Source organism: Salvia hispanica, chromosome 3 (assembly GCF_023119035.1).
Source record: "Salvia hispanica cultivar TCC Black 2014 chromosome 3, UniMelb_Shisp_WGS_1.0, whole genome shotgun sequence".
Classification (NCBI taxonomy): Eukaryota; Viridiplantae; Streptophyta; class Magnoliopsida; order Lamiales; family Lamiaceae; genus Salvia; species Salvia hispanica.
Window position 1 is genome coordinate 23382165 of NC_062967.1, and position 22207 is coordinate 23404371.

General features: G+C 33.6%; 2 protein-coding genes across 5 annotated transcripts; both read right to left on the reverse strand.

The window, feature by feature from the left end:
- Positions 1–6132: 6132 nt before the first annotated feature.
- On the reverse strand, positions 6133–10728 carry LOC125215354 (ras-related protein RHN1). 4 transcript variants are annotated; one of them, XR_007175252.1, is made up of 9 exons: positions 10421–10728; positions 10259–10336; positions 9921–10088; positions 9650–9698; positions 9357–9430; positions 8801–8894; positions 6638–6758; positions 6483–6533; positions 6133–6360 (listed from the first exon to the last, which is right to left on the reverse strand). XR_007175252.1 is itself a non-coding variant. In XM_048116750.1 (8 exons), exons 1-7 carry the CDS (start codon positions 10457–10459, stop codon positions 6658–6660), a joined length of 603 nt encoding a protein of 200 aa, XP_047972707.1. In that variant the 5' UTR covers positions 10460–10728; the 3' UTR covers positions 6287–6533; positions 6638–6657. The 4 variants fall into 4 exon arrangements, 2 of the variants coding, with proteins under 2 accessions (XP_047972707.1, XP_047972706.1); XR_007175251.1 differs by having other exon boundaries at positions 6483–6541; XM_048116750.1 differs by having other exon boundaries at positions 6287–6533.
- Positions 10729–11442: 714 nt separating this feature from the next.
- Positions 11443–15806, reverse strand: LOC125214141 (probable polyamine oxidase 4). The gene is made up of 10 exons (XM_048115042.1): positions 15243–15806; positions 14611–14726; positions 14428–14516; positions 13649–13762; positions 13472–13559; positions 13291–13376; positions 13098–13200; positions 12511–12608; positions 11968–12397; positions 11443–11891 (listed from the first exon to the last, which is right to left on the reverse strand). Exons 1-10 carry the CDS (start codon positions 15292–15294, stop codon positions 11577–11579), a joined length of 1491 nt encoding a protein of 496 aa, XP_047970999.1. The 5' UTR covers positions 15295–15806; the 3' UTR covers positions 11443–11576.
- Positions 15807–22207: the final 6401 nt, after the last annotated feature.

Sequence of the window (22207 nt, forward strand, 5' to 3'; positions counted from 1 at the left end):
ATAATTAAATTAATATTTAAGTACAATGATCACTTAATAAAGGAATATCTAATTAATTTTAATATATTAATTAAATATTATAATTCTTACTTAAATAGAAATAATATACTCCCTCCGCCTCAACTAAGTTGAGTCATATTTCTTTTTTAAATGTCCAACTAAGTAGAGTCATTTATTTTTTTTAATAAAAAACAAAACATCAAATTACTTTTACTTTATTCCATAACATACCTACTATCTCTTTATCTTTCTTACTTAATTCATCTCTTTACTTTTCAACACAATTTCTTAATCTTCGTGCCAAAAGTTTTGACTCAACTTAGTTGAGACGGATGATATAGTAAGTAGTTTGAGACGAGCCAATATAGAAAAGTGTGAATAAATTTTACATTACCAGTATACATTTTGGTTGCATTTGATTTGGCACACCATGGAGTTGGAAAATGGAGTTTTCAATTTCAAAAATATTTTAATTTGGAATTATAAAGATTTGAGTTATAATTTTAAATATAATTCTACTATTTAAATTTTAGATCTAAAGTAGATAGTTAAATTCTAAATATCTTACATACTTCATACTCGTATGATACACACACTTGCACACATACATCACACAAAATACCATTCTGCACACACACTTTGTGGGCCCACATTCACACTATACACACTCACATACAATACAACACCGTAGACACACACATTTAAAAACAAATCAGGAAATGCTAATGATTGGTACATACAACAATAGCCCATATCTAAACAATAATCGGAACACTTAGAAATGTACCCAACAATTCTACAAGTCTCATGGACCACTTTAAAGTATGGGAGAGGGACATAATAATATGCATTCCATTTCGTATAAATTTATTATTATCTACAATAATTTTGGATATATCTGATACCTTTAGAGTAAATTAAAAAGAGATTCTCAACTGTAGACTCTATTTTTTTACCATTCTAAATATCTTATCTCACAATTTTAAACTCTTGCCTACTCTTTTTAATCTCTATTGATCACATAAACTCAAACTCACAACTTGGCATTTATACGAATTCAACATCCATCCATTCACATCCTAACGTGCTCAACCCACTATAATGAATGTCATTTTGTTAAAAAAAATCATCTTTGACATTTTTATTTTTATGGACCTTTCTATTGATTATGAGTGCAGAGGGAGCACTACAAACAGACATGCACTCCTATACAATACGACGAAAATCAAGAAAATTTGTGATTTGGTACTATTATTATCATTTCAGATAAAAACTGTTTGTAACCAAGAGTGATCCTTGACCACAAATTCGTATAATATCTTGATGGTGGGACTCTTTCTTAAATGTAATGGTGGATGTATCAATTTCATGTGGTTGCATCATTTTTTTGGTAAGTACCATCGGTTCACAGTTCCAGTTTTCGCAACTCGTAAAGCGCCCTGTTTATTGGTAGTCCTAAAATGCGGTAACAGTTCTGAATCAAGGAATCGATATGACTCATGTCTCCATTATGCAATTTCAATTTTAAACAATCATCTTTTTCAATGTTCAAGATTATAAATTCCATCGACAATCCCAATAACTAATTTTCTTACTGATTTACATGAATTTCTGATAATGAAACATTTTCTAAACATTTGCTCATGGGATCTTACATAGATAGAAAAGTTGAGGAACCAAAAATTTCTCTATAGCAAGAACTCCGTAATTCATATATATAGGCCTAAATTCTAATGTGATTAATATATGGGCAAAGATTCTATTTGGTCAAGAAGTCTATACTGGATAGCTAATTTATATGGTCTACTTTACTGTTAATGGCTTGATTAATGTTGTGTAATACTCCCTCAGTCCATTATTAGGAGTCTCATTTATAGATGACACGAATTTTAAGAAATATTAAGAAAAATGGGTGGAAAAATGTTAGTGGAATAGGAGTCTCACTTGTATATATTAGTTTTAAATAAAATATGAGTGGAATGAGTTAATGGAAAACGAGACCCGTTTATAGTACAAGTGAACTGGGACTCCTATTCCGGATGAACTACAATATAAAAACGGAACTCCTATTCGCGCACGAAGAAAGTATTATACATTTAGATTTCATTTGTTATCATGGAATTGACTACTGAGAATTGCAATCTCTAGTTCCAAATTCAATATTTTAAACTAGTATACATTTGTATGGAAAATCCATTTCCATTTAAAAACCTATCAAGAAAATGCTAATGATTAGTACATAGATCTATGCTCATATTAAAATAGCTGGAAAATCTTTTTAGAAAATAATTAGTACGTGCACTTTGAAACAATATGTTTTAAAAACCAGATCGGATCGGGAACCGGCGACTGATCCGGTCCGATTCATCCCTAAAAACTGTTTGCATGTCAGACTGCTTTGAACCATCAGAACCAGCCGATCAGACTGGAAACTGATTTTTATATTTAAAATATTTTCAAAATACGAGACAACCAGCCGATCAGACTGGAAACCGATTTTTATATTTAAAATGTTTTCAAAATACGAGACTAATAGGGACTGAAACCTAGACCTCCAACTTAAATACCAACATCTTTACCACTCCACCACATATACTTGAATGGAATATTTTGAACATTAATTGTTTTTATAAATTAAACCTGTAATTTTTGGTCCACACAAATTAATAATTTATATTAATTTTATACTTTTAAATAATTGTTAGTTTTGATATGTTTAATTTTATACTTTTATAATATTATTTCACCACATAAACTTCTTTGAATTAATATGAATTTAATCTATTTATACATAGGTATAATATGTACTACTTTTTTAACTACACTAATTAATAATTTTGGATTTAATTATTATGTAAATTTTATCATTCACTTATTTTAAATACTCTTCATATTTAATTATATACAAATTGTAATATATATTTTGTTATATATTACTCCCTTCGTTCTATAGTAATAGAGGCGTTTCGTTTTGAGCTCATTTTGAAAAAATAATAATAAATAGTTAAAGTGAAGAAAGAGTAAAGTGAGAGAAAAAATATTGTAAATAAGACTCTTCACTACATTATTCTCTTTCTTACTTTACTCTCTCTCCACTTTAACTATTTATTATCATTTTTTTCAAAATGAGAGCTCAAAACGAAACGCCTCTATTACTGTGGAACGAAGGGAGTACTATTATTACTCACTACATTTAATATATTTTGTAAGAGTATATTTAATTATATATATTTGCACGGTAAACGGTAAAACGGTTCGACCAATAGTTAAATTGGTCGGACCTGTTGAACCGTGAACCAGTAGCCTCACCGGTTCACTCACCGGTCCGGTTTTTAAAACATTGCTTTGAAATGTGGCTAACAATTCTCATGGACCACCTTCGTACGAGAGAGGGTCATAATAATAAGCATTCCATATCGTATCTAAAGAAATTATGAATTTATTTGATAATTTCAAGTAAATTTAATATTCCTTCCGTTCAATAAAAATAAGCCATATTTTCTGCCTTGTACTAAGGTGGATTTGGTGTTATTTAATGAAAAAACTAAAAAATGGGTATAAATATAGGTATGGTTGGAAAAGCTTTTTATATCAAAAATGAGATTTAGTGTATAATTAGAGATGGTCTAAAAATTATAAATAGTACATAGATCTATGCCCATATCAAAAAAATTGGAAAATCTTTTTAAAAAATAATTGGTACACTTTGAAATGTGGCTAACAATTCTCATGGACCACCTTAGTAAGAGAGAGAGGGGGTCATAATAATAAGCATTCCATATCATATCTAAAGAAATTGTGAATTTATTTGATATATTTCAAGTAAATTTAACACTCCTTCTGTTAAAAAAAAAAAATAAGCCATATTTTCTTTTTGTCTATCCCATAAAAACAGTCTATATCTATTTATGACAACATTTTTCTTATTCTCTTTTAATTTATCATTTATGGATCTCACTATACACTATATAATTTTAACTATTTTTTCTCTTCCTATCTTATTTACCAATTTTATATTAAAACTTGTGCCTATCCTAAATGGCCTACGGAGGGAGTAGTAAATATCCAGCCTAACATGTGGACTCTATATTATGCTACCATTCTAAATATCTAATCGCACAATTTAACTTGTGCCTACTCCTTTTGCTCTCTATTCCTTCTGTTTACAAAATCTAATTACATTTTTGAATCATTACTTTAAACTATAACTTAACTTAACATTTATAGGAATTGAACATACAAACACAACTCAACGGGATATTGGCAAAAATGAATGTCATTATGCAAAAAAATCTGACAATTTTATTAGTTGAAATAAAATGTAGTGAATACTTACCTTACAACAGAGAAAAATATTTTATTACTTTGACAGACTTTTTTATTGATTATATGATGGGGCAGTGTTCTTCAAATAGAGAACATAGTACAACAAAATACAGGGAAAATTGTGATCTGTCCCCATTATTTATTTCAGATAAAAAATGTTTGGAATTAGGTTTGATCCTTGACACATATTCATAAAAATGATGTAATATCTTGTTGGGGAGTCACTTTCAAAAGTCTAATGATCCTTGACCACAATTTCATACTCTAATTGATGTACTAATATCTAGATGGTGAGTCATTTTCAAAAGTGTAATGATAGATGTACCAATCCCATGTGGTTGCATTAGCTTTTTTGGTTGTGCCTTCGCTTATGTTGTATTGATGCGCATTATTACACTATATATGGAGTACTTCAATATGATGCGTCCTGCTAAACTTTGTAATGCTGCCTTTTTAACAATGAGCACCTACTCCATTTCCTACTCCATCTACTACTATACACACAAATATGATATCATTGATATGTGTGTGCAGTAGTAGGAGATGGAGTAGGTGGTTTCAAAACACAGTCGGGTGTCAGTATAACTGTGACCACTATCTAGCTTCGTGTGGTTGCATCGAAATGTGGATTACGAAATTGATGTTTAAAGGATAAGCAAAAAAGGAAATGAATTAAAAGCAATGCTCGCGGTAGCGCTTCACAACCATCGTGAATCAGCCGAGGAGCCCGGCTATACGCCCCTCCCTCCTTCAGCGGAAATAGTGGTAGACGACGTCGGCGGTCTTGGAGTGGGGCGGACAACTCGCCTCCCTCGACCGCCCCAATGGAGGCTCCACTACTCATGCTCTAAGAACTTAATTATTTTAACGATTTGCCCACAAATTTACCTAAGATGACAAATACGAATGTCAATGTACAACATTGTTCTTCTCAAGGTCTGATATAGTCATTGACATTCCAATTTTTCATGTCGGACTGAATTTGAGCAAATATGTAATTTGTGGAAAACTGGTACAGCAATTAAGTTTATGTAGTTTTAAATCCTTTCAAAGTTCATTAAAAAACTAACGTTGCCCAAATGAATATCGAGTTTTTGGTATTACTCTATTCAACCCGATATCTATCGTCAAATTTGAGAATTGGGTGATAAACAATTTGGATATTTGGTATTGTGTTACTTGATTGAATATTGAATAATACCCAGTTTGTCAACCCACGTCAAAATGTCAAACAAATTAAAATTAAACGACAAATGCACGAAAATCAATAAAAACGTGGACATGCAATGGTGATCTACAAATTGTAAACATTGTAAACTTGAAAATTGCCACACTGCAAATCGGGTTTTCAGATATTTGATTTCACAGGACATACGAATCGAGTATTTAGGTACCTCAAATTATTTTGGAATCGGATTTCGGGTGCATTGTTTCGGTTGTTACGTATGCAAAGAAAATTATTTGGACATCCTCTGCTTAATGTTTTAAATACGTGTTAAAGTACACATGCAAAGAAAATTACGTATGCAATTTGTAACCTCATTCTTATGCCAAATACATATGTAAAACTACTTACCAAATTTCACAAAGATAAGATTAAAATGAGAATGATGCCATAAATTATAATGAAACACTTAATATTACCAAAAATAAAAACTTTTTTATAATCTGACAAAGTATTTCATTAAGGATAAGTTATAATTAATTAAGTCTAATTTAGAATATATATATATTTATTTTATTAATGTGTACACAATTGTGGAAAGACTTGCATCATGAATAAGTGAGTACGATTTCAACCTTTAATGAGCAGAAATGGTCGACATTTGTGACATTAGACTTCCATTATAACCTAAAGGATTCATAAGATTGCAAGCTCCTCAATTGTTTGAGATCTAACAAAATATTATCTTTAAATATACTACGACATGAAGTATAACAAATTAGACGAACATTATCGTGGACAAATTGGGTCATTCTTGATTCACATACTAGGTCACGCTCTTGATTTAAGGTACGGGAATGCAAAACCCGCTGCAGAGGTGAAGAGATGAAATTTTATGATTAGTCAGCAGTCGACATACTCGCACAAAAAAAAACTACATTTACAGCTTCCTATGAGAGACAGATCATGAAAAGACCATAATGAGTCTCACATGAACACTTCTCGCAACATCCATGGACGCAGGACATACAAAGAAAAGTACCTGCCGGTCTAATGCAGAAGCATATCAGCCAGGATAGATTGACAGCATGGAAAGAAAAAAAATAGAACAAGACAAGGCAAGAGAACTAATGTGGAGGATCATACAGTTATTTCCCAGGCACTTCTTAACCACAACATGATGCAGCACGGGATCCGTCTGCAGGTCTATCAACCAAGAGCATTCCTGCTGGATTCTGGGTGGGTTGAGCTCTAGGTAACTTCTTAGCTGTGAATATAGCAAGGATAAATTAACAATGGCAATAATTGGGAATACTAATTCAAGAGGCAAGAAGCAAACAGAAATACAGCATTCACAATGTTTACAATGTTTCTTCTTTACATGGACTAAGATTCACAAGACTTTGTTAACATAATATAATATCCAGAAAACGGTCTTAAGAAGAAATATGAAACATGGATAAGGCTTCCATAATGACAGATAAAACAGGGAGAATTAAGATATGGAAACAGATGCCTAGCCAAGCAGTTACACAGTACACACTATCATGTATCAGTGCGTGTATTCTAACGGAGTATAATTTTGGTTTAATATGTACTGGTAAAAAAGTGCCAGGATGAAACATACAAGAAGAACTATGCATCTTCTAGCAAGTAGCAAACATTGAACCAGTGTTTTTCATAACACCAGGAAGGTACAGAATTTGCTCAATACACAAAAGAGAAAACATATCAATTGAGGTGTTATTTTTGTTATTGAGCTTTCAGATGAACATAAAGGGTCAATCCAGAAATAAGCTAGAAGAATCATGATCTCATTCACAAGATAGCCCCAAGAAATAGTATGTATTGATAAATCTTCTTTACCAAAGCCCCAAAGTCAGATAAAAAATTTAAAGTTCCTAAAAGGATCAATTTCCTAGGGATTCATGAAGGAACTACAGGATCTGTTCAAACATGAGAAAAACAAGCTCATCCTAAGTCCACAATGGAGTGTACTTGATATAAAATATATCAACAAGCCTGTGCTTTTCACCATGTCCATTGTGACTATCAGTGGCTTGGTTAAGCGCTCACTCACCTTGCATATAATGCAGGTATTAGACACGACGGTTATACTAAAATACTCATGCGTCCAGATTGTTGAACAACTGCGCATCTGTAAAGTATCCAGTGCGGATCCAGGAAATAATTTTTGAGGGGGCAGAATCAATAGAAGCGAACAGATGACGGTGAATGACGTGTTTCTTTTTACATTAATCAGGGGTAAATTTGTAATTCACAAATCAAGCTTTTTAAAATCTCGAAACGACATCATTTAATGTCTTCTTCTTCTTCCAAAAATATTATCAGGGTGGTGACCGTAGTGGCGTAGCGTAGCATACCGACCTAAGGAAGAATTAGATCATCCTTCCGATTTAGATAGGCTATGTCAATTTATTATTTCGTTTCAGAAAATATACTCTCTGACCCCTAAAAATAGAGACTTTTGGGACGGCACAAGTTTTAATGCAAAGTTGGTAAAGAATGAGAAAGAAAGAGAAAAGTACTCCCTCCGTTCCAATAAATATGAAACATTTGGTTTTCGGCACGGGATTTATGCAGCGTTGTTTTGTGAGTTAATGAAGAGAGAGTAAAGTAAGAGAGATGAAAATGTAGAGATGGTGTTGTTTCCATTTTAGGAAACGTTTCATTTTTAATGGGACAACCCAAAAAGGAAAACGTTTCATTTTTAATGGGACAGAGAGAGTGCTAGTGGATAATGAGACTCACCTTAGTAGTAGTCTAATGTGGTGTGAAAATGTTTCTAAAATAAAAAAGTGGACAAGTTGAATTCCACTGACTGAAGAAGTAGTATAGGAAAGAAACCTAATGAAAGAGTAAAGAAGGAAATGCTTAATGTTTAAGGCTCTCTAATTGACAACTTGATGGCAATTTGACAGAAAATTAAGATTTTAGTTCTTTAAACAATGGAAACTATTAAGCCCCCTACTTGATCCTTTTCTTCTGTACATTTTCACTGATTATTCTTCCACTTCTCAAGAAATCCTTTTTCAAGCAACAGAATTTTTATGGAGAGTATATACCAAGAACGCTTCAAGAAGGAATTACAGTTGAAATAATCATAACACACAGAAACCTTCTGATACAAAGACATTGGTTAGATAAGTAAGAACAGGGGGTAAGTATAAATGTATAATAAGGAAAATGTGAAACAATAGATGCATTTGAATTTTCATAATCCTTGACAGCATTCCTCCAAATTCAAAACACGAAAACAAGCAACTGGAAACAAAGAAAGAAACATACCTATTTCATAGAATGTATCATTCACATTAACTGCAGTTTTTGCAGAGGTTTCCAAGAAGAAAAGACCATTTTCATCAGCATAAGCACGTGCTTCCTACAAACAGTAACAAAACAACTAGCATTGTTCAGAGCATAAGTAGCTTCAGCATAAGTTAGATAACTATCAATGAATTAATACCGATATGAGTTCACCTATCAAGACACGACATTATGCAAGTGGAGATTTAAATAAACTACAACAATTTTATGATGATCAAAGGTCAAAGAACTATCTACTGCAAAAACTTTCTACACCCAAATTGAATTGCTCGTTTCATCTTTCTAGTCTTATTTCATAATCTCCTGCACAGGAGGTGATAGAAGAGGAAGAGAAAGCTTTACATACAGGTTGGTGGTATTCAAATTCTTTACAAATGTTGTAGTATATACACCCTCACAGAAAAGCATGCGAAAACGAGGTGGCATATAAGACCACATTAATGATTAAACTAAGGGTGATGAAGAACAGCGGCATTTGAACAGATAATTGCACCCCAATAAAAAACAGCATACTTACTTCTGCAGTTACATTCCTCTTGTCTTCAAGATCACATTTATTTCCAGCCAGTGCCATTACCATGTTAGGATTACCTGCAGACATTGAGAACACGTGTCAGCACATACATAAACAAAGAGAAAGAAAAAAGTAAAAATAAACAAAACAACAACTGGTATATGTCTCTTCCTTATTCCCTGAGATCCCAAGCCCTACTCTAGTGTAAATCGAATGAGTGGTCAACCCCATTCACGATATTAGGCCTATGCTTATCTCAAGCAGCTCAAAGGAGAAACAACCAAAAATATAAGCACCTTGCTTTTGTAGTTCCTGCACCCACTTCTTAGCCTTTGCAAATGAATCCTGCATCACCAAGCAGAAGCAAAAGGCAATATCCATATAACAAACCTCAGAAATCACACCCTTATTTATTGTTTGTGAAAAAGACATGATAAAAACAAGATAATAGAGTGCTTGGTGCCAAAAAATAAAATGAATGGCAAGATCAGCAAAGTATATTGATACAGCCAGTATATATAATTCATCAGATCTATATAACATGCATAATGAGGGTTGTGTGAATACCGAGCTAGTGATGTCGTAAACGATTATCGCAGCAGCAGCACCTCTATAATACATGGGAGCCAAGCTATGATACCTCTCCTGGCCAGCAGTGTCCCAGATCTCAAACTTCACAGTGGCACTGTTCACAGATACCGTCTGTGAGAAGAAGGCCGCCCCGATGGTTGATTCCTGTGAAATAAACAGCAACAAATCGATGAAATTAACACAGACATCTCATTCTGAATCAAAATTAAATAACCCCAAATTTACGATCAATAGCAATGATGAGTATCCGCCATTCATCTACACACAATGTAATCAACGATGATAGGTATAGAAGATTGGGGATGAAGAATTACTTGGAATTCGAGAAATTGGCCCTTTACGAAACGTATGACAAGGCTCGATTTACCAGTGCCCATGTCTCCAAGTAAGACCTAAGAAATGAAAATCCCCAAAATCATTGAAAAGTAGAAAAGAAACAAGCAGAAGAAAATGATGGTGGAGAGAACGCGACTAACGAGTTTAGCATTGAGGTTATTGTGAGCCGTATCAGCCATAGCCCTTGTTGAGAGAATGAAGAAGAGTAGCTTGCAAAACAGAGCTCGGAAGCAATGAGAAAGTGTGAATTTCACAGAAAATTGAAGAGGGAAGAGGTGGTGGTGGTGGTGATGGTGGTGGTGATGGTGATGGTGGGGAGAATTGTTGGTTTTTGAATTGGACTTTTCTCACCGACCTGATTAAGTGACGACGGTTCAAAATCATACTAATTGTTCCTTCCAAATTTCGTAACAATCATAGTAACAAATTCATAATCTTCTACTATTTGGATTTGGATTGTTACACCCTTTTAATGCTACACCTACACATCAATATTTGAAAGCTTTTGTATTGTTTCATACTCCCTCCGTTCCGTCCCCCATTAAATGTCACATTTTTCCATTTCGGTCCGTCCCCAATTAAGAGTCACACTTCATTTTTACCATAAATGGTAAGTAGGTCCCACATTCCACTAACTGATTTCACACACATTTTATTATAAAATCAATATAAAAAGGTGGGTCTCACATTCCACTAACTTTTTCAACCAACTTTTCTTTACATTTCTTAAAACCCGTGTTCGGTCAAACCGTGACTCCTAATCGGAGACGGAGGGAGTACTATTTACCAATTTAATTGATTATTCATTCTTCAACTAAATTAAGGTCAGGTTCTACTTCCTATATAATTGCCGTAATCATTGCTAATTTTATACGAACACGGCACGAAACTAAGTTCTATAAACATATTAATTCCACAAAATGGGGCATCTTCAGATAGGAATCTTCAAATAGGAGAATTCGGAAAAGCAAAACAAATCGAATTGACATAATCTTTATCAACCCATTCCATTAACGATGATTATATTAATGAAGAATTAAAGTTTAACTTTCATTTATTAGGATGCTCAATTAAATGACTAGTCTTTAAGTTATAGTAACAAGGTGTGCAATAAGACCCATAACTATTAATGTGAGGACTATAAATTATCAAAGTGTCACTATTAAAACAAGAAATAGAAATAGAAATAGAATCCAAAGTTTGAGAATAACATCCAAGGGAGAAACAGTAGAGTGACAATGAGACTAAAGGCTTATGCCAAATCTCAGAGGAAAAAGACAAAAAAAACAACAATCTTCACAATCTAGAGATCTGAAGAGGAACAGTTATTTCAACAATTTCCTCTCGACAAGCAACGAGGGGGTTCCTTTCCAGCGTTCCCATCCTCTGCATCAGATGCCTCTCACAGTTTTCAGCCGCCATAACTCCTGCTGAATACGCACCATGAACCGAACCTTGATGATCCACGCTCACTGCTTCACCTCCAAAGAAGATATTCCCCTCGCTAGCCCGCAGCCGGTCATATATATCATCCGAATTACCCACTGCGTCATACGAGTAGCATCCCCGGATGTTGGGATCCATTCCCCAACGCGATACAAGATACTGGACCTGTCACCAACACCAACACACCGTCAAATGCTGTAACTTGTTGTCATACGTAAAATTACTCAAAATGTCTACTTACAGGCTCTGTGGCATCCGAAAACATTCCCTTCAGCTGCACCATCACAAAATCAGCAACAGCCTCATCAGACAGCTTCTCTAGATCGTTGGCAAGAGCTCCGGCTGCCATGTAGACAAGGACTGGATGACCCGTTGCCTTGTGCAGATTCAGAAAGTAGCCACAAGAATATGAAGTGTTGGCAACAACGCCCAAGAACTCCACATTAGGCCAAAACACATGGTCAAATTTCAATGCGATCTTGTTCTCATTCCCTATCCCAAGATCTGATATTGCAGATAATTTCCATTCGGGGAGCTTAGGCTCAAACTCAATTACCTTCGCCTTTAGAACACCCAATGGAACAGTGATAATTACAGCATCTGCAACAAAGTTCCTCCCATCTTCAACTGCTACTGTAACCTTCTTATACCCATTGACAATCTTTTTTACCCTGTTAATGGCATTCGTGAGTTAATCTTCTAAGAGAGTGAGATGAAAAAAAGAAGTAGAGAGTAAAGAGGGAACTGAGATGAAAGAAATAACGAGAATATAAAACATGCATACCGATGATTTAAGCGAATATCAATATCTCTTGACAGTGCCTTTATCACAGGATCATACCCTTGCACCATAAGCCCGTGACCACCAGAAAGGAGTTGTTCCTGAACAAGCACGAATTCCGAAAGGCAGGTTAAGCAATAAAGGTCAATCACATTCACAACAAATCATAATACAGATATTATGCATGGAAGCCTAGGAGCAATACCTCGATTAGTAACTCCAGTATAGGAAAATTATGTCCTTAACATGAACTAAGTTCTACATGCTTCACTTCTATATCCAATAAGAACTTTAAGATGGATACTTAACATATACAAAGAACATTCAACATCTTTGAAGAAAGATCAAGGCAGTTACTCTAAATTTCATATATTAATTTTGATATTAGAATAAGTATTGACTTCCATACAACATTTAACCCAAAGTGAACTACATTGTCATTTCCAGAATAAATTTGATTTGATTAACAACTATTATGAATTCATAGTACTAATAGTAACAATTGCCGAGACCCTATTATTTTAGGAGAGCTAAAAATGCTACATGAAAAGCAGAGCAGTCCACAAACTGCAGAAAGGCGGACATTTTACCTGATCCCAGGCTCTCAGTGATATCATTTCTGTATCTGCAGCAAACCAAGCCTCCATTCGACATATATACCACTGCAACACTTCATAAGCAAGGCCTTCTTGTCTGATCAGAGGCATATTAACCGTAAGCAACGAAAATCTATATTTGACCATGTACTTTAAAATACCACAAGGGCGTAATAGTTTCTGGTACCTTAACTCTGGATTCTTTTCCAGCACGATCAAAATTGCTTCTTTAACAGACATGTCACTGATCTGTCCATCCCTCACTTTATCCGTCTAGAAAAGATAAACCATTACTAAGTAAGCATGCATGTAGAAGATAGATTTCGGCGCTGTTTATACTGAAACATATTCATAGAATGAGGTCATACCTCCTCAAGGATTTTCTTAAATGTGACTCCAACTTCAGTGACTATATTTGGAGGAACTTGTTGCCCATTTCTGTCGAAAAGTGCATAACTGCAGTGACCAAAGACAAAAAATCAAGATCCTTAGACAGAAAATTATGATGTATTGCAGATTGATGTGCAGGTATAATAGTTACATACCTTTCCAAATCATGATCATATAGAATGGAGTCATCACCACTTGTACGATACATTGTGAGGCCCAACCGACGGATGACAGGAGACAAGGGATTCTCGTTGCAAACACCGTGTAACCTGAAATGAAATATATATGTTAAATAGCATTTTTTTTTTATAAAAATAAGCATATTATGCACATATGTGCAAACCAAATCTATTGCAAAGTGCAAACAAAACCAGGTATCATGATTGGAATTTTCAGGTTTCCCAATTCACATCAACTAATCTAAAAATAGAGTTCAAAATCATAATGATACACAGCTATACATACACATGGAGTTGTGTATTGGTGAAACCAGCATTATATTCAATAATCTGTGAAAAAAGCAATATTGTACTCCATTATAAACATCATAAAATAGTATAATTATAAATAAAATTATTGTATAGTATACATTAATAACATTATCACAGAAATTCATTATCGTATGTAAAAGAAAACATAATTTCGTTTGAGAATGAATCTTGACCATCCATCAATAAATATCTATGGACTGGACTGATGGACTGGACTGGACTGGTTTATAGATACCATAAGGATCTTTTTGCTTTTTTACGTTTGAGAGCACAGCACACACTATTGGGTCACTTTAGAATCTCAAAAAGGGAAGGAAGCACAAAAATTAGAGGAGCCTTAGTCAACACATAATAAAGCCCTATGACGTATCAAACATATAGAGTCGCAAGGCATGCTTCTCTTTCAGAAATGATATGACAGAAGAAAAAAATTTTAAACCAACCATGAAGCTCCCATGTCCACCGGGCAACCAAATGAGTAATCTGTGTGGATGCGCCCACCAATTCTATCTTGAGATTCCAATAAGATCACCTGAACAAGAACCCACATCAACCACCCAAAAAGAAGATAAATAAATCAACCCCAATCACTATAAGAAGAATCCAATATAACTAAGAGATTCCACCTTAAAAGATGCATTCTGAAGCGTGCGCGCAGCAACAATCCCTGATATACCCCCACCAATGACAATAACAGAAGGTGAAGCACTGTTTGATCTATCAGCAAGGGACGCATAAATGTCTGGACACCACATGACAATACATCATTATGATGACGAATTCATACGAATAATAGGAGTTCCAAAACATAAAGCAGTAGGTATATTCTATACTTTCATGGCAACAATTAAAAGAATAAATGGAACATACTCAACATAGACAGATGAAACAGATAATTTCAACGTGAAGCATGGACAAGGCAGAGCTTGTTAATGTTATACTAGTACTAATTTTCAGATAGACAATCTTTCTTGGGAAGCAAAGTCACCACCATGATATTCACTTTCTTTCAACCAATTGCGACAAAATTAAGATTTCACCGAGACAAATCCAAAACAGGTGATCATCGACACAGAAAATATGATACCAGATGATTATCAAACAAACGCATTAGAGTCCTGATCTAAGTTGGAATAATAGTAAGCGTGAAAAAAAATCATAAGTTAAAGCGTGTCATCGCCGAATCTAACAATCTGCTGTCATTTACCTAGCATTATATTAAACAAGAAAACAATCGAAATTCGAAACTATTGCTCACCATCATAAAAGTCACCGGAGAGAGAATCATCGCCATATTTGAATTCCATCATACGACAACCACGAAATCTCGCTCTACCTCCGCCCACTCTCTGAAATTCGAAGAAGCAACCGAAACCAAAATCGATCTCACAAAAACACAATCGGATCTCGAAACGAAGAAAGAGGGGAATTTACGGGTGTATAGGAACAGGGAAATTGGAAATCAATTGAGAAGAGTGATAAAGGAGGAACAACAAGAGGCCGGCAATGAAGCGGCTGAGATTGTTGGCGGAGCGGAGATTATCATCAAACCAGCTCATAATAATCATAATCAGAGAAGAAGCAGCATTCACAGTATCGAGAATGGGAAGCGATGGCCAGTTTCACAACCGATGGGTTATCCGTCCTCGGTTGCATAGATCGATCAATTGCTATTAGAACTATGAATCCTTTCCGGAGAAAACCGCCTCCCCTAATTCTCGCTGTAGCGCTGTGTTTGGTAGGTTTTTGTTTTGATTTTGGGAGTAGGAATTTATAGGCAGAGAAGGAAATTATGAGAGGCGTCGGATTCGCGATTTTTATGCAAGGTTATGTGCATGAACGCTGTTTATATATTGTTCATTTGTTCAGGGGCAAATACGTCATTTACGAGAGGGTCACAGCTTAGATTTGGGTGGAATCGACAGACTAGCCTAGCCCAACAATGTCGGCTTCCGCGATATTTCCTTCTCTCCCAATTCATACAGATGCTTTTGGTTTTGGAGTTTGAATCCAATTGCAATTCCTTTTGCTGAGCTGGACGCATGGAAATATCTATCTATCCCAGTAAATATAAAAAATATTTATCCTGTTTCAAAAAAATATGAAATATATTTATTTTTTATATGAGATTTTATGTAGTAATATCATTTCATGAATTAATACAGAAAAAATATAGAAAAAAAATAAAATATACAAATAATATTGTTTTCATTTTTAAAAAAAACATTTTATTTTAGTGGAAAGGAATGAGTTATCTCTCATGGTAGTTTTGCTCTAATCCATCTTGTTCAAAGGCCATATAACCAAGGACAGAACTAGAAATATAAATAAGTCGGTGCTAAAATTATACATAAAAAACTATTTGTAATTGCGTATAATAAATAAATATATATTTAAATTAATACTATTTCAATATTTTAAACACCTTTATTTATTTTATAAATTTGTAAAATAATGAAAACACAATACATAATAAATTTCAAATACAAAATTTAATATATTTTTTACATGAGATAATAGTCATTCAAATTACAAAATTTTAGTTAAAAAATTGGCGAGTCTCATAACATTTGAACTTAGAATATTAAATCCCACAACATGTCGTATTTTGATAATGTCGTATTTTGAACTTACAAAATGTCGTATTTTGATAATGTTTAAAAAGATAATGTTTTACTAAAATAAAGAAGAAAAAAAGGGAAAATATGCATTCTAATATATTTTATAATTCTAGATCTAATACTCTACTTTCAAATAAATTAACTACGATTTGAAAAAAAAAATATTATGTAAATGACTACAGATAATGCAAAACATTTTGTTAAACAGAAACCCATGTACTATTAAACTATAAATGCAAGAAAATTAGCATTAGGTATAATATTCCAAAAAAAAAATTGCAAATTCGGTTATACTTCTATATAAGGAATTATAATAATTTTCTAATTAAAAGTGGACCCCGCACGGCCGTAAATTTAATGATAATTACTCTCTAATTATTTCCCCTTTTTTCCTATCGTCTTCTTCCCCTTTCCCACTTCCCTTGGTCATTTCTGTAAACAATGTAAAAGAGACATATGCAGGGCCGGCCACAGTGAAGTTACCAGGACCGCCGCCAGCCAAGCCCCCGCTGGAGCGACGGCTTGGCCCATGGTAGTTCCGTCCCTGCATACAACGTTGTTTAATTTATTAAGTTATAAAAATAATTAGAAAAGAGTGATATTTTTTATTTAGAAATATACTACTATCATATATTGAATGACATATTTCAAAGATGAAAACTTATCAATTTTGAATGGGATAAGAGGAGTATTACGTTTCATTCTTTTAACGAAAACTTATCAATTTGATTATAGTAGGGCTTAGTTGGAAAGTTTAAAACGACATTAATTGACTGTTAACAAAATTAGGTTTTTCTTTATATCAATTAAATTTTCTTTTAGACAGAGTATGTTAGGTTGGGATTTATGAGTCCAATTGAGAACTAAGATGCATTTTCAACCACTCCTTCACAATTTTTGTGGGATGTCAACTACGGAGACATTATGTCAATTAGTGGGCATAATTGTCATTTTTGCGCGACGTCAACTATAGAGAACAACAAACGTTATTTATGTCAACTATTATGTAAACAACAACATTTTACAAATAATTAATGTCAACAACAAATATTTTCATGTCAACGACTTATATTATTGACATGGATTATACATATAGTTGACATTATAGTGTATAGTTGACATGGATTGTATATATAGTTGACATTATATGTGTGTAGTTGACATCAATTGTATATGTAGTTGACATGGATTATAAACATAATTGACATTATATGTATGTAGTTGACATGAATTGTATATGTAGTTGACAAAAAAAATTAAAAAATAAAACTTCAAAAAAAATTTAAAAAAAATAAAAGAAAATATCTATTGAATAAAATATACCATAAAATTGCCATTCTACCCTTTCATAATTAATTAATTTAAAAATATTTTTCATGTCTCAATTAATCAAAACCCTTAATTAACATTTATTAGCTTTCATTATTACTTATATTTCCTTATGTATTAGGAGTAGCATTTATACTTTAAACATAATTAAGTTGTGTGGGACAAGTTGTAAGCGACATATTTGTTGATTAATAATTTTGTGAGTTTAAATCTCACTCTTTCTTTTCAAATTTGGTGTATAATTATAGTAGAAATTCCATCAACCTATCAAATTTGTGGCTTCTTTATTATTCAATTGTTCTTTCTTTTCGTTCTTAGTTGGGTTGTCTCTCACTATAGATTCAATACTTATTTGTGGTGAACTCAAGATCGAAAATATCCTTCAACTATCCAACAGGTTATTCCTTCAAATCGAAGGCAGAACACGTTGGAGACTAGCTACCAAAATGAGCGTCATGCCTAGGCATGAAGAGGAAAAGGTTGTTCCACCACGCGCCACCCTCTCTAGGCCAATCATGGTGCGACATTGAGCTCACTAGCGGGCTTGCGAGTGAGTGTGCATTTTAGGCATTTTTTTGAATCATAAAAATTATTTTTTATTCCATGTTTACTATAATATTCATATATACTCCTACATGTTACTTGATGGATTTCTACCTATTTTTTCATTTTTTTTATTCCTCCAATACCTCTTATTGTCATCTATAAATATCTCATTTGACACAAATTTTTTTCACACTAAAACAATCTATCTCATCCTAAATTTTCTCACTAAATTTATCATGTTATCAATTAGGATACATCTAGGATCTTCGTTCCTAAGGATCTTATATGATGATTTCCAAAAATACTTGAATTACGGAATTAATATCTAAATTAAAATGCAAATTGACAGACATTGACCGGAATAAGGATCATAGGCATGTTTCTACAGATTATAAAATACTCTCTCCGTCCCATAATAAGAGTCACTTTTATTGTGGGCATGAATTTTAATAAATGTAAAGAATAGTGGGTTGGAAAAGTTAGTGGAATATGAGATCTGTTTTTTATATTGGTTTTATAATAAAATGCGAGTGAAGTGAGTTAGTTGAATATGAGACATACTTACCATTTATCGTAAAAATGAAGTTTAACCCTTAATGTGGGACGAACCAAAATGACAAACTGTGATTCTTATTGTAGGACATATGGAGTATTTTTTTAGTTGGTATTTTTTTTAGACAAGGGTTTTCTATTCCCTCACTCCACCAATTGGATTCAACCTCGAATCTTCTAGTCAATTACTCTTACTCACTCACGAGTTTGAATTGCTCATAAGCAATAAACTATTAAACCCAAAATTTAAGATAGAGAAAATATCACAACTTGAGAAGTTCAGAGAACTTGCTATAATGACTTATATGAGAGTCTCTCGCAACTCTCGATCCCCACCCCTTTATTTGTACTGTTGTGATCAAAATAAGCTCATAAGTGAATTTTTTTCGTTGTTTTTTGGTAGACAAGAAATGAAGCAAAAATGTTATTCGATGAAATTTGTGAGATACATATCCTTCTATTTTGAGGGAAAAACTATGAATTTGGATGGACCATAGAGAATAACACAGACTTACATGATATGTTAATATACCAAACACTTGAAAATAGTCATATAAGTATCTATAACTAGGCATTACTAACTTATCAAACAAGTACTGGATATATAATACTTGATGTAATCTAAAAGACTATTTAATGAGCTTGGCTAGAGACCCAAAAAGATTCGGATATGACTTATCTTAAGAGTGTCCACAGTGGGAGGGCCGCGGCCCTTGGCCCGGAGTTGGCCCAGGCGCGGCCCCCCACTACCGAGGCGAGGAGGCGGTGCGGCCCAGGGGGGTGGACGAGAGAGAGCCGAGCTCTCGGCCAGGCCGAGGCCCTTGGGCGCGAGGCGCGGCTCGCCACTGCAGGGGCCAAGAGTCGCGGCCCTCCCCCTTTCCGATTTTTTTTTTTTTTAATTTCGAAAATTGTTTTATAAATATTACTTCCTCCCATTTTTTTTTATCATTCTCAATTCAAAACCCTAATTGCAATCTCTACCATTTTCAAACTCTAAAAAATGCAAGGTGGAGATGATTCTCCCGGCTATGGAGACTTGGGATTTGACAACTTTTCGTCTTCCCAACCGTGGAGATCGAGTCTCACCCCCCTCCATTTTAAAGGATGCATTTTTTTTAAAGGATGCATTTTTTAATTGTTACAAGCATATAATTTTTATTCTAGTAATATTAAAATATAATAAAAATGTATGAAAATAATTTAAATTGTTGAAATGTAACAAAAAATGGTGATTAGTGGCCATGTATTCATGGGCAAGGCCAAGTTTGTTGGGCATGCCCAAGAAATGGTGACTATGGCATGCCCAAAAAGGCCACCGCTATGGACACTCTGATATACTTCTGTTTAGTTAAATTAGCACAATTTAATTAAAGTATTTAATGAATAACTATCATGGCTATTTTAAGTGCATCGATTGATATTAATCAAATTCTTTCTGAAGTTATTAAAAATTACTATTTCTTTATATTCCTGCTAACATGATACATGCACATTTTCATAGCTTTGGTTGTATTCATATAAAAGAAAGTTATTTTTGAATGATGGGAATCATTAATCTTGCAAAGTAACAGAAATCAGAGTGATTTGGAATTAATTAGGTACATACTCAATACTTGATCGAGTATACCTAATAACAAGAGTTCAATACAAAACCCGACACTTACGAGTATCAAATATCTAATACATGTGAATATTAAGTTAAACATGGTATTACACGGTATCCACTATCCTTTAACATCACTACTATATAGTGTCATCGTCCATAACCATAACAAATATCCATCATCCTTCCTTCCAAAAAATTAAATTAAATAACCTCTTGGTACAAACAGTAGTATAAAGCACAATTTAAAAAAAAAAAAAGTGAACTTATTTTATTGCTTCAAAGCCTTCCAATAATAACGTATACTGTAGTACACTATAAGCTTTAAAATTTAATATTGTACTTATGACTCATCTATGAGTCGAACCAAAAAATCCAAACAGCCTAGATCTCCCCAAAAGTAATTAATTGGTATCCATGGTCCTACTCCTACCCCCCCAAAGAGTCCCCCACTTACTTGATTAGCACTTGCCCCACTTGTGTCTCCCATTTTGATTTCTTTGCCCCAACTGTTTCTCTCAATTTCAAGACAATAAGTTATTGCCCAATGTTCTGGTCCTAAAATTTGTTTTGCAAGTCAATTTGAAGTTAGTTTAGTCCTACTCAAACTCACATTAGTACATCATATTTCAAAGGTTTAAAGACTTAATTAGGTGTGTTTTAGTAATAGCTAGGCGAGCTATGAGAAAAAGAATAAAAGCTTATCCATTAATTTAAGAAAATAGTGTCAAACAAAAATTAAGTGCCATTAATTTAAGAATATAGTGTCAAACAAAAAGTAAGTACTACCCATATATACTCACAAGTTCTAACGTACACGTACTATTAACTTATAAATGGGAATCTACGTGTGCATACTTAAACAATAAGCAATAGTACATTTGTGAAAGGCTGTATTTTGGTTAAGGAGATCAATATCGAAAAAGAATAGTAACAAAATGTGTAAGGCCATAAATCTGTGTAGGATTTTTATTCTCTCCATAATGAATTTAAATTAATCACGTCTCTTCCTACTCGTACTCGCCATGTGAATTTGATTCGAGTGATCCTATTTTTATACAAACATTCCAAAAATAAGAGAGATTTTTAATTTCAATTTCCCTGAATAACTTCATACCTATCGAATTTGTAATAACGATGTAGGGTCGTCTCTTACTCTCTTTTAACAAACATCAATAATTTATTCCTTTTTTTGTTATGAAAAATATCATATGCATTATAATTTATTATTGTGATTCAGCAAGATTAGATTTTTATTTTTCATATTACTAGTGGGAGGATAAAGTATGATTTGGTGCGGCATAATTTATTATAACATCATTAGACGACAAAAGAAGCCACCGGTTTTTCTGGTTTGTTGTATCGTATTCACGCTGCTCACTAAACTAATGACGTCAGGGGTATTAATGTAATAACCTGCCATGTAAGGATATTCCAAATGAATCTACCTGCTCTTTCTGGTCAAATTGGGCTTCTCACCAAAACCGCTTCAATAATTTACAATATAGTTCGATAAAGTTAATTTTTCCGAAATTTTTGAAAGTGATGTCTTTTTAAAATCATTTTTGAAAG

Excerpts from the sequence above, each read along its gene's own strand:
- LOC125215354 (XM_048116750.1), bottom strand. The coding sequence starts at position 10,459 with ATGGCTGATACGGCTCACAATAACCTCAATGCTAAACTC. Across the intron at positions 9,699-9,920 it reads TTTACGACATCACTAGCTCG|GATTCATTTGCAAAGGCTAA; the intron begins GTATTCACACAA and ends TTGGTGATGCAG. Across the intron at positions 9,431-9,649 it reads GCAGGAACTACAAAAGCAAG|GTAATCCTAACATGGTAATG; the intron begins GTGCTTATATTT and ends CAATGTCTGCAG.
- LOC125214141 (XM_048115042.1), bottom strand. The coding sequence starts at position 15,294 with ATGATGGAATTCAAATATGGCGATGATTCTCTCTCCGGTGACTTTTAT. Across the intron at positions 14,727-15,242 it reads CTCCGGTGACTTTTATGATG|ACATTTATGCGTCCCTTGCT; the intron begins GTGAGCAATAGT and ends TGTGGTGTCCAG. Across the intron at positions 12,398-12,510 it reads GATATTCGCTTAAATCATCG|GGTAAAAAAGATTGTCAATG; the intron begins GTATGCATGTTT and ends TGCCATTAACAG.